Raw genomic sequence first — 12,640 nt, forward strand, 5'->3', positions numbered from 1 at the left:
TACTCATAACATTAATAGTGGCTCTGCTCTATTTATGCGTGCCAATAAATCATCAATGCAAATAACGGGTGTCCTGGAGCTGGGGCGCAGACAGTAAATGGAATTCAACCGATATTAAAACTGCATTATTTGATTTTCTCAGCCACCAGCAGGCAGAGTAACTCCAAAACAAGCAGACAGACACAAAGCTCTGACATATTATTATCTCATACAGTTGTTACAACTAACAGTTAGCAACGGTTTACTTAAACATCTAGCAGACCCAGAAGCAATATAAGCTTTCATTTAGAGACATGTTTGTGTCCACCTGATGAACGTGGTTCAATTTAGTTCCGTTTGGCTCTGTTTAGGTTTCTGCTAGCCCCTCAGATAAATATCTGGCTCGTTAACCGCTTAACGTTCGATTTTCCTCAACAGCTGCATGGCTGCAGGTAGCGTGCATTAAGATTATCTGAGCCATTTTGCTCGAAACAGCTGCCTTCTGCTGCTGGAAGCAAGTTTAATAAGAGTGGTGAGACTAAATCAAAGAGAAAATTCACACCCATAAAACTAAACAATGAGCTAAAAGAGGCTGAAGAAGTTCACAGAGCTGCAGAGTCAGTGTGTAATTCTGTGTCGGTTCATCTTTCATTAGGCAGTCCTCTTTCTTATTACACAGACTAATTTGATTCAGTGGTAATATAAAACTATCGATTAATGGAGCTTTAAAGTTATTAGATATGACTGTTTCATGAGTTTGAATGTAGACTGAGCATTGATTTGTCAGTCTATTGTTTTCCTCCTACTCATCCAACTCAACTGTGTGCACTAGTCTTCATACAGTACATCACTCTTGGCACGTACAAACCCTGTAACTCCTGTGAAATTGCTGATCTTTAATATAAAACTGTCTCCTGTCCTTTCGTTTTGAAACACAAGTAGATCACACTTTACTGCATGTATACAAGCTATCAAGAAAGCAGTTTAAGACAGCTGGAATAAGACTGCCCCACAAAGAATCATCTCCTACTCCCTTTTTTTATCACAGATGTTTACCACATTCCATTTCTCAAAGAAATAAACAATAACAGGGGTCGCTGCAGCTTCCCCTCCCACCGCTATCTGCTACCTCACACATTGTCCTCTGCCTTCCTCCTCATCTCCCACCTCTTTCTCTCTCTCTCTCTCTCACTGTCTCTCTCTCTCTCTCTCTGTCACACACACACAGTCTCATATTAATTCCTCCCTTTATTCTTGCGATATATTAGTTTCTCACAAACACACAGAGCCTCGCTCTCATAAACACCGAACCACTCATTAATTCAATCTGCGGTGATGATTTATTTTCTAGCTCATCGCACAAACACATACAGAGTGTCTTTTTTTTCTCAGTCTCGTGAACACTCTTTCTCTTATATTAATTCCCCCATCCTTCTCCCCTCCCTCCCTCTCGTTGGTAAATGGGTTGACACAGACTATGACTTGGCCGCCGCGCTGTATAGCTTCCGAGCGCTGATTTGCAGCAATCGCCTGAGAGCCTTCCACTGTTTATCTGGGAGATAATGGTAATGCTTCAGGGTGAGCGGATCCAACTCATTGCAGCCTTTTATGGCCTCAACAATGGCAGTTTGGAGATTAGAGATGACTATTACTAAGAGATACATTAGATAGCCCCATGTTTGAATCAGTGTCACAACAGAATCAATGGAATATAGAGATTTTTTGCAGAGCAGGAGGAAATAATCATTAAATAAAGGGGTAATATGTGACATTTTCTCTAATTTGTTTCCATTTTTACTGAAAAAGCAATTTGAGGGATGATACAGGTGTTGGAATAGTTCAAATGAATAAGATATTTTACTGTAAGAGAGACTGAAAAATGAGAAGTATGAACAGATTAGTGTCTGCTGTGTGGATTTTGTAAACTGCTCAGTAAGAACCACTAAATTATAATGGACTGTTGATGACTCTCATATATTCCTGTGGTCTGCAAATGTGTGAAGCATTAGGCCCGAAATGTGCATGGATTTTACACTGTGGGCTTCACATCTAATTAGGGAAAAAGACAGGTTATCATTGCTGAGAGCAACGTCAGAGGCTCTGTCTCCTACACGGCAGTTTTTACGTCCTAGCTTTGAATATTATCTACAGCAGAGGGGCTGTGGGCATTGTTGCTGGCTCCGGGCTGCGTAATGTCAAATCGATACTCGGTGCGTTTCGGGTTTCACAAATGAAAAATACAAGCAGATTTGATCAATGTACAAGAGGGATGTATGACTTGAGGCTTGTACTGCTCTCGTACTACAAGACGGCCGATGTTAATCCATTAATACTGATGAAAATCGGCCCTTAGTTAGTTCAGGTTTTACTCATTCTTATTGACTGAATAAGAATGTGATGTGTGAAGTGTGAGTGATGTGTGGTTTTTAATGGCTCACGAAATAAAAACAAACTCTGAAGTGTCAGTCATCTGTCAGGGGAGAGAGCTCAGCATGGCCGGTGTACTTCAGTAACATTAAATAGATTTTTACCTAAAGAACTATGCAATGGAATCAAATCATTCATCTGTGACTCAAAGGGAAAACACAAGGGAAATTATAATGACAAGCAACAGAAGTAATTATTTATATTTTCACAAGGTGTTATATGAAGCTAGTGATTGCCTTTCATTCAAAAAACAGGTATTTGTCCATTTTAATATGTGGTAGCTTTGACTATGCATTAAGTTTTTATTGACATTTGAAACTAAGCCAGCATCACTTATTAATGTTAATGTGAGACTACCGTTTGTAACCTTTCAGAAAAGATATATAGCACAACCTTTCTCTTACAAATGGAAAGTTAAATTCAAAAGCACACACGGAACACACCTTTGCTTAATCTAATACACTCAGGGGTTTTGCTGCTACAGCCTTTTTTAGTCTGGTAATGCTCAGTAGCTTTTGAAAGCTAATATAAATAGATAAATATTGCTCTGTATATTTCTTAATTTTATGAGTCATCTCTATTTGTGCTCCTGTGAAGCAGTGCTTTTTCCAGTTGACTAGCTTTGAAGAGAGCTGTCAACTGGAAAAAAAAGAAGATCTGCAGACAAGGGCGTGTTCTTCCTCCAAAATGACACTATAGGTTGTATATTCAGTCACCAAAAATGACCTATAGTTGCGTTTGAGTGACAGATGCATGACCTGGAGAAGTAACGCAGTTCAGATGACGTCTATATAAGGTGACAAGTTTCCATATTTGCAGGTGGTGTGATGGGCGGCTGATCAGATCCTAACTTGCAAAAGGTGGACTTAGTGGTTTTTGCAGCAGGAGACCGCTGTTCACTTCCTGTTTCCAGCTGTGTGTCACCTTTCCACCCACAAGTTTTAAAAAAACTTGCTGCCACATCATTATGATTCACGATTTTTTAACAATGCTTTGTAATGGTTTTGGAAAGCACAGACAAATTATGTTGTTCTGCCAATTACAGCTGATAGAGGCACCTGATTAGAAAGTGCTCCTATGGGTCGTTCTGGAATGCACTGCACAAGCGATCTACAGTGTGCGGTTTAATTAAATTTGTTGGCATTTGTTCTCCATTGCTGCCACCAAACTGTGGATCTGTCTTCCTCCCCCCATTCGTTTCTCTCCCACCATTGAAAGTTTTAAGACAACCTTAAAATGTACCTTTACTCCCTAGCTTTTAACTGTCTAACTGTCACTATGTATTTTATGACCATTTTTTTTAATTTCTGATTTCTTTTTATTGTGTTTTATTGTCTTTTTTTTAATTATAAGTTACATACTTAAATAAATATTTTCTTTCAGTATGAAATGATGACCTGCCGAGCTCCACTCAATAGAAAAAGACATGTTTTAATGTGGCTGTTACGCTTGAAAATTTCTGTTGAACACTCTGCCTGCTGTGTTGCAGAAAGTTTTAAAAAGGGCATGTCATTTATGAGTTGCCAAGGTTAGGGATAAAAAAAAGAAATATTCTCATAGTGCTGTAAAATAATTTGTCCACAAAGTGGTAACTGATATTGAGCCTTTCCAAGTCTGATAACTATTCAGCTGTCAGTCCAGCTTTTAGCACAAAACACAACTGTCAGTCCACATGTGTCCCAGTTAAACAGCTACATCTTCTTTAAAGAGACAGCCTTACAAAGACCAAAACTACTTCATGGAGAATTTAAGAGACTTGTCATCTTTGAAAGCTAAAACTAAAAACGTTTATGAACCTCATACAACTGTGTAAAAGTATAAATACCACTTTTTGGTCAACAAACAAATAGTACTGTTTCTACCTGGATTTCACTATGTGTGGCTTTATCATTGGTCTATTACAAATGATGTTACAGTGTAGCTTTACCTACAGTGGCTGATAAATGTAACTTTCCAACTTCATGAATGCCACTGAATATTCATGAGTAATAGAGATTTATGGCTCCCTTTAAACTAAATCTTCAGACAAAGGTTATTTCTTGCTAATGTTCAGGCTTCCCTTGAGCATTATAAGGACTGCAGCTGGTCTGTTGGAGTTTGTTTAACGATATCGTGCAGCTTGGTGAAAATGTTAGAATGTGGGTTTTAATTTATCCCTGACTGCACCTGAACTTCACTCTGCACACTGTTCAGGTACGATATGTGCAGCACATTTCAGATTGTGCAAAGAAGCTTTGTAAGAGGATTTTGTTAGCACTAGTGTTCTAAGGTGTAAGTGGTTTCTGAGCCACACAGTCAAAGTGATGTCAGCCTTTTTAGAAATGGTTCAGTGAATGTATATACTGGTTTTACTGGTGGAATTTTGTGGCAAATAAAATAATAATAAATACAAAATAGTAGTAATCTTCATTACGGACAGGTTTTACAGTGTAGGTGTGCATTACATACTGTAAGAAATCAGTTTCCTTGCAGCTGGATCATTGCTTGTTGCATTATTTTGGAGGGAAAAAGCAAATAGGACACTGGATTACAGATTACAGTGTAACTTCCATTCATCAGGAAGAAACATTTTGTTTAATATATATGTAGTTTATACCCAATAAAGCTGCCAGTGTTTTTTTTTTCTTCCAATATTCTGCTGTTTGGTCCTTGTACATTCCACCCGATAAAACTGAAACTAAATGTATAAATAATACTGATGATATGAGTATTTTATTATAGCCTCTGCCTTGTAAAAGCTACAGATGCTTTTGCTCTTGACATAACCTACATAGCTAAACTGTTGACTTTGATGAATGCTGATGGAGACGAGCGCTCAGTAGTTAATGCTGCTGACCTCAATATAGTATTAACTGTCTCCTTAGCAATAGATTGAGACACTGGCTTGGCATTTCAGTCACCAACTTTAATTGGTTTCTGTCATATTTGCAGGAAAAATAGGGTGAAAATAATGAACATATGAGGTTTTCAAGTTATTTGAAGTCTCTGAGCCAGTCTTTAACCCTAAGTTAAACCTAAAATTTCAGCAGAAGTGCAAAAATAAGATCTTTCCTGAAGTTCTTTTTTGTGACAGTTGATTATGTAGACTTTCCTCACACTCTGTCCATTGGCTTGTTAACCCATCTTGACTAAGAAGTACTTAAACAAAAAACCTTAAATCAGTTCTGTGAACTTTGTGGTCTGTAAAAGTTACAGTTATAGTTCACCTAATGATTTCTGACTCCCGGTTCGCGGGTTCTGTAGATTAATCACAGTAACAGTCATAAATGCTGTTACAGCAAACAGCTGATGTAGGAACATTGATTAAGGTGGTTCAAGTGAATGATTCTAAGAAAGTTACCTTGAAGAAATAGTTTTGGGAAAGATGCTTATTCACTTCTCTTTTTTTCCTCACAGTTAGATATGAAGATTGATTCCGCTGCACACATACACACTTCATCTTCTTACGTTTATCTGTCTCACCATCACGGACACTTATAATGCTACTTAGCATCATTAAAATGTGAAAGAAGAAGAGCTCACCTTTTACCATGATTAATGTGTTCAGTGTTTGGGCTCCTGTTATGTTGTGTTAGTGAATATTAAGAGTCTGGGTTAGATTATTCAGTGGCTGCAGAAACACATTAAGGCTTTTTGATTGACTGCTTTTCAGTACATTACCTGTTATTCATTACTAAATGTTTCCTTCTACTATTTAAGCTAAACAATACTTTTAGTTCACGAGAACATTTTTCTAGCATCAAAGGGCCTCATCCTTACATTTTCTCTTCTGTCTGTCCAGCTGTGTTCACAGAGGTGCCTCATGATATGACTGCTCAGAGAGGTCAGGATGTGGAAATGGCCTGCTCCTTCAGGGGGGCTGGGATGCCCTCGTATTCACTGGAGATCCAGTGGTGGTACATCAGGAACCATCTCGACTGGACGGACAGACAGCCCTGGACAACCAACGAGGTAGGTTCATGACAGGAGCTCTGACTGCCTTATGATGTGGAATTATTACCTCTCATACAATGTCTCTGCTGTAAATTAACTCAGATTCTACCCGGTGTTATGAGAGCTGTGATTTTTACATTTTTGCTTTATGGGTCATCAAAGGAGGACACTCTGACACAGAAGAGCACTGTCAATAAAAGTTTATTTAAAGGATAATTGAGGAACATACAGAAATAATTCTTTTAACTAAAACAAGTCTTTCTTTAACCTAACCCAAATTATTATGTATCCCATACCCAAGCCATAGCTGTGATCAGACAACAGTCATATGAATCATTTTCCTCAAAGTGATTTGTCATGCTTTTACAACTGTCAGTGTGCAGTGTGTTGCAGACAGTGGTGTCAGATCAGAAAACACTGATATGGTTTGTTTTCCTAGGCAATGACACAATGTATTTTGTCATTTATATAGGAGGACATGTTGAGCTTTACATTTCCATTATTCAATTAAGTTTCTTAATTCCTCATGGCTAAGGTGTTAACAATCAGTTGCTTTCATATCTAGTAGACACAGGGCAACATAAGCATTCATTTGGAGTAATGTATCCAATATTAACTCTTGTTTTAACGGTTTTGGTCCTCACCAACTCCTGAGAAAAAAACATTTGGGACGTAACCCTTACATACTGTTTATTTATTACGTTATTAACATTTGATAGCTGTAAAAACAACCTACACACATATTCTTTTCTTTCTTTTCCTAATGTGACCCACAGAGCACAAAAATGGAAATAAAATGCATCTTTTTTTAAATAGTTGAGCTGCTGCCTTACATTTTTATGAATGTAAATGTACAAATTTAACCTGTTTATTTAAAAAAAAAAAAAAAAAATCAGTATTCAAACATGTTGTAGTCATCATACTCTATAAACTGTTCTCCTGGACAATAAAATATTGATTGTGAATGTCTTTTTTTCCATTATATCAATCAAACTCAATCAAAATGAATGACTGATGGGGAATATGTGAATGTGAATTGGTGTAGAAATTAATTATGAGTTTATTATGAGAATATGAACATTATGTAAGGGTTAAGCTGTTAGGTGTTCACTATGTTCACCAAGCCACTTTGTGACTGTGTGTCTGGCTGCTGTTTGGTGCTGTACTATAGGTTTGTTAGAGCTTTTTGGGGGGTTTGAAAATTGCTGCATATGTGGTTTAATGAGAGAATTGAGCCACCTCTCTATCAGTGACCCCTGTGACAAAAAATGTGATTAATGCAGGAATAAAACATAATAGTGGTTCTGAGAAATGTTAACAGGGCATTAAGAGCTTGTGAGCTTGTGAGAATCCCAACATATTATCTAATATTACCTGCATAGATTATGTGAGCATGAAATACGTAATAGTTGGTAGAACCCAGTATGTCCACTTATGTGTTCATGTATATACATTCCCATGTTAGGTTTATAACCTGTATCAAACCATAGAAGTTATTAAAAGTATTCAGATTCAATCATGTTTCATTGTTTGTGTTTCTAGGTGGCTCCTGATGAGGAGATTCCAAAGGATGCTACAAAGATAAGTGTGAGTTAATCACCCTCTACTGTTGTTCTCTGAGAAAAATCCTTATGTTTGCCTTGGTGTTATATGATTAAATGAGCCACAAAAACCCTTCTGATTACATTTCTTGTTCCGGATGATCAGCAGATGTTGTGCTTATGCCATATTACACACGAGGATCAGGAAAAGCTCTCACTGCAGCTCTCACTCCAGACAACACATCAACGTTTTCACTTCATCCTTGATGGGTTTGTAGAATCACAGCCAAAAATCAGGCATCGCTGCTGCTCGCGGGTGGTTAAGCGTGCTCATCAAGGGGACACAGCCAACAGTGCGTCATCTTCACATTCTCATAAACACTCCTGCATCTTTAACACCAAAGCACAAATAATAAACAGTGAAGGGCAGAGTTTGGGAGGTCTGCAGAACTTTTTATGTGTCTTCTGGTATCTACAGAGACTTAGTTATTCACCCAAGCGCACAGTTTTCCTCCAACAAGCAGGCAGAGCCTTCTCCTGAGGGAGACAGCACGGCCGTACAGTGACTCGAAATTTGGACTGCTTCCTTCTAATTAACCGCAGATGTGAAGAAAATACAAGAACTACAGATCATTACTGCTACACCAACCTGACCCTCTTGTTAAATAACTCTCTGCTGACTTCATAATTACAAAAATGAGCAACAAATTCTACCAGCGCATCACATAAGCTTTGAATTTACAAAGTATTGCATTGAAAAGCAGGGTTATAAATATAAATAAAGTTGTGCTTTTTCTCTGTCCTTATCTAAATTACATAATCCTGATATAGGATTCATAAAAACATGCTTATTATATGTATATAATAATCTATTAGAGCTTCAGAATACATGCATGCGTGTGCAGAAACACACACGCACGCACGCACGCACACACACACACACAACATGAAGCCTCGCTCTCTTTCTGCCATTAGGCTAACTGCTGCTGATTCGCTGTAATGAAAGCACCAGCTGTGGTTTGGATGACTGAGTGTGTGTATGTGTGTGTGTGTGTATGTTTGAGTGGGTGGAGCCGAACACTGCAGGCTGTACAGCTGGAAAATCATTATGAGCTTTCTGCATATAATAGATGTTGGCCCAAATCCATATAAACATGGTAGATGCCCACTCAGACGCATACACTGATGGATGAGTACAGACACCAGCTGTAGGTGTTAAGCTTTTACATGCAGTCACTCGCACACACACACACACACACAGGTGCAAGGATTGTCTGTGGCACACATACACACATGATCCATCTACTGGCGTCACAGGGAGTAAGGTGGATTGATAAACGAAGCAGTATTTATATCTCGGTGCGTCACGTGTCCTGCATTTCCCCAGACTCTCATCACCCCAACAGTGCTGCTGTGCTGTGAACTTGCAAAGCTTTTTACCCCTAAGATATAGTCTCTTCATACTTTTAAAGGCCACAAATACAATTTGTTAAGCAGCACCTTTGTCTGAGTGTGTGAGCAAGTGGGAGTGAATGGTTTCAAGGAGGTACGGCTGTCTGTATGAAGTGATTTCAGCATCAATGCTGCAGCTCTAATATTCTTTCACCCTTTTAACCCTTAAATACTGTTAAGGTCAAATTTGACATGTTTTGACATTTGACAGCTGTAAAAACACCTCAAATGTTGTTCCTTTAATCTGAAATTTTATGACTTTTCCTATTGTATAAATTGGCCCAAAAATGCTTTCTAAACAGATCTGTGGTTCAAAATTTGGAATAGACACATTTTATGAGGGGATTCTTATACAGGCTTAACATACTGTGAGGGTGTAGAATATGAACAGTATGTAAAGGTTAAACACAGCAAAGTCTGATTTTGATAGACACCCATAAACCATTTATTTAAATTTAAGCAGATAATCACTGCAAAAATGTTCAGTGGGTGGTAACTGGCATTTGCAGGGATGTCTCGTTTGACAGAATTTACATGCAAGGAGGATAACACAAAAGAAAAGTTTGACATTTTAGAAAGTACCCTGATTTTCTTTTTTTGCTGCACGTTAAATGAGAAAGATCTGTACCCCTCTCCTGTCTATAATTGTGTAGCTGGAGAGAGGTAAAACTTGATGTTAATTAGTCAGCTTTAGAGGCGCTACTATGCAGATTTTTGTAACCTTTGGACAGAGCCAGACTGTATAACTCATTGTTTGGCTGCTATTCCTCTATTAGGAAGTCTGAGGACGAGCCTTGTGCTCGAAAAGTCACAGCATAAAAAATAAAAAGCCCTTTAAACAGGAGCTATTTGGTGTGTGGATCTCTGCTCGACTCACTATTTGGCTCCATGAAATAGTGATTTTTTTCACACATGGTTTCATTTCAGTAAATGTTCCAGTGATCCAATATTTCACCAAAAATCAAAGAGAAAAAAACCCAAACACTGAGAACATTTATCATTTCGTGACTCTTTGGAGGGGCCTGTATCCTAGGCGGGGAACCACTGGACTAAACTAGCAAACTGTACGTTCAAACTAGCTCTACCTCCAGCAGCTACAACAGTAACATGCTGCTCTAACACTGATGCTTCACTATTAATAATCTAATGTTTTCATATATAATAATATATCAGTCAGAGGGACCAAACCAATATTTTTACTGTAATACTTTAACTACATATTAATACTGCATACTACATCGAGCTCATAATACTGCTGTACTTTTACTCAGTAGGATTGTCCAAGCAGGACTTTCACTTGTAATGGAGTATTTCTATATATTGCGTTATTGGTACATTTACTTTGAATACCCTAAATAAAAGGAAATGAATGTATCAATAGCAGTTTGCAAGGTTACAGAAAATTGAGCTGCTTGAGTATTTTATTTCCCCCCTTTAGGAGTCAGATGATTGTCAGAGCTTAACATAATTAACAGACACATAATTTAGGCACTATGAAATAAACATCAGAGACTATGAGCTAGCTAAATGATGGCATGAAGTTTCCTGTGATGAATAATTTCTATCTAGAAGTTTTTCATCCTGTACAATAATAACAGGTGGGAAAATGAGTAAAAGTATCACTCTGATTGTGATTAATGTTCAAGGAGAGGGGAACCTGGTTATTGGTCAATCAGTATAGGTAGACATGTGGTAGCTGGTAGATGCATGAATGCACTTATTGCAGCACTTTCCCACTTATTGCCAGACGGCTACACCGACTGAGCATCTGTGCGATATCAGTAGTAAATGTTTATGTGTTACAGGGAGAAAAAAGGCCGTTCTTTTCTCAGTCGTGTGCATCTGCTGTGATGCTCCAGGTATTTCATTTTGAAGGCTCATCGTCGGCTACATATGCAATAAAAGGGCAAAGACAATGAGGGACAGCATGGCAAAGATAAGCTGATAGGCAAATGAGTTGAAACAAAGGACGAGGACACAGTGAAGCGGAGCAAAGAAGAAACAAAAAAACAAAGGACAAAACAAAAAAGACATTAACAAAGGAGCAAAAGACAAAGCCAACAAAAAACAAGCAGAACCACTTGGGATACCAATAGTGATGATCTCATTATACTTGATACAATATGAGCACAAGCCGGACAATGGTTAGATGTTAAACCAATGCCGATATGATATCTGGCACTTGGGGTGTGAATTGTTGGCTTAACAGCAATTCAATTGACACTTTAATGGTTAGTATGAGTGTTAATAATGTTACTGCAGTACCTCAATGCACATTTGTACTGTGCGATGTGTCTTCCATGTCGGTTTGTGAAGAGCAGCGTTAGCAATGTTAGATTCTGCTCAGTTGACCCTGGAAAAACACTTGTGACAAACGATGGCATGTGTTTCATGAAAATATGATCTGCTTTCAATGATGATTTCATGCTACTTTCTATTTTTGTTTTATCTTCGCCAGGTTGTGAAGGTTGTAGGAAGCAACATTTCCCATAAACTTCGCCTCTCCCGGGTCAAGCCGTCCGACGAGGGCACCTACGAGTGTCGTGTCATCGACTTCAGCGACGATGCCGGTATTCGCCACCACCGCGTGCGCGCCTACCTGCAGGTGGTGCCAGAGAGCGGCATCATCGACGACAACCACAACGACAACTTCGAGGCCCTGGACGACACTAAGAGAGGAGCGGAATACGCGGATGATGTGGAGTCTCACAGTGGCACCAAAGAGCACGCTCATAGCCACCACCAGAATCACGGGCACCACCAGGAGCACGGCAAGAGGCCTACATCGTCGGCTCATCACGGCCACAGCCACGGTGGCAACAGTCAGCAACCAAAGGCGGGCAGAGAGCTGAGGAAGCGAGATGTGGACAGTAACCACAGCAACAATGACTGCTCCAATGAGCCCAGTTGTACGCTGTAGATGTCATCTTATTACAGCTGAGTGATAGATTACACAAGGATTGCATAACAGTGTGTGACACAGCATAAAAAGCTATTCTTCCCTCACAGTGAAAGGCCTGTGCACAAATCCACAATCCATAGAAATGTACAGTATGGCTTATTCAGAGCACTGTGCTGTGCTGGGAATGTAGCTTTTTCTTGCTGTGCATTGGTCTGGGCTGGACTGCTCACTGTCTATAAAGCCTGGCATCACGACATTCAGCAAGGTGGGCTGACGTGTAGATCTAGGAAGCTCCACTGTTTCTGGTGTCAGCACCAACAAAAAAGACTCCTGTCTTACTATTAACCCATGCTCTGTTCTGTTGTACTTTAGATACTGTAAATGACACAGCCCCGCTTTCACTCTC

General features: G+C 39.1%; 1 protein-coding gene across 1 annotated transcript in view; it reads left to right on the forward strand.

Annotated features, from left to right (window-relative positions):
* The window catches only part of LOC133988229 (V-set and transmembrane domain-containing protein 2-like protein), a 44,151-nt gene extending 31,899 nt beyond the window's left edge, over nt 1-12,252 (forward strand). The window contains exons 2-4 of the mRNA XM_062427800.1: nt 6,188-6,357; nt 7,882-7,926; nt 11,791-12,252. Coding sequence (XP_062283784.1) covers nt 6,188-6,357; nt 7,882-7,926; nt 11,791-12,252 — 677 coding nt within the window. The remainder of the gene's footprint in view (nt 1-6,187; nt 6,358-7,881; nt 7,927-11,790) is intronic.
* Nucleotides 12,253-12,640: the final 388 nt, after the last annotated feature.

Source organism: Scomber scombrus, chromosome 10 (assembly GCF_963691925.1).
Source record: "Scomber scombrus chromosome 10, fScoSco1.1, whole genome shotgun sequence".
In the NCBI taxonomy this organism is placed as follows: domain Eukaryota; kingdom Metazoa; phylum Chordata; class Actinopteri; order Scombriformes; family Scombridae; genus Scomber; species Scomber scombrus.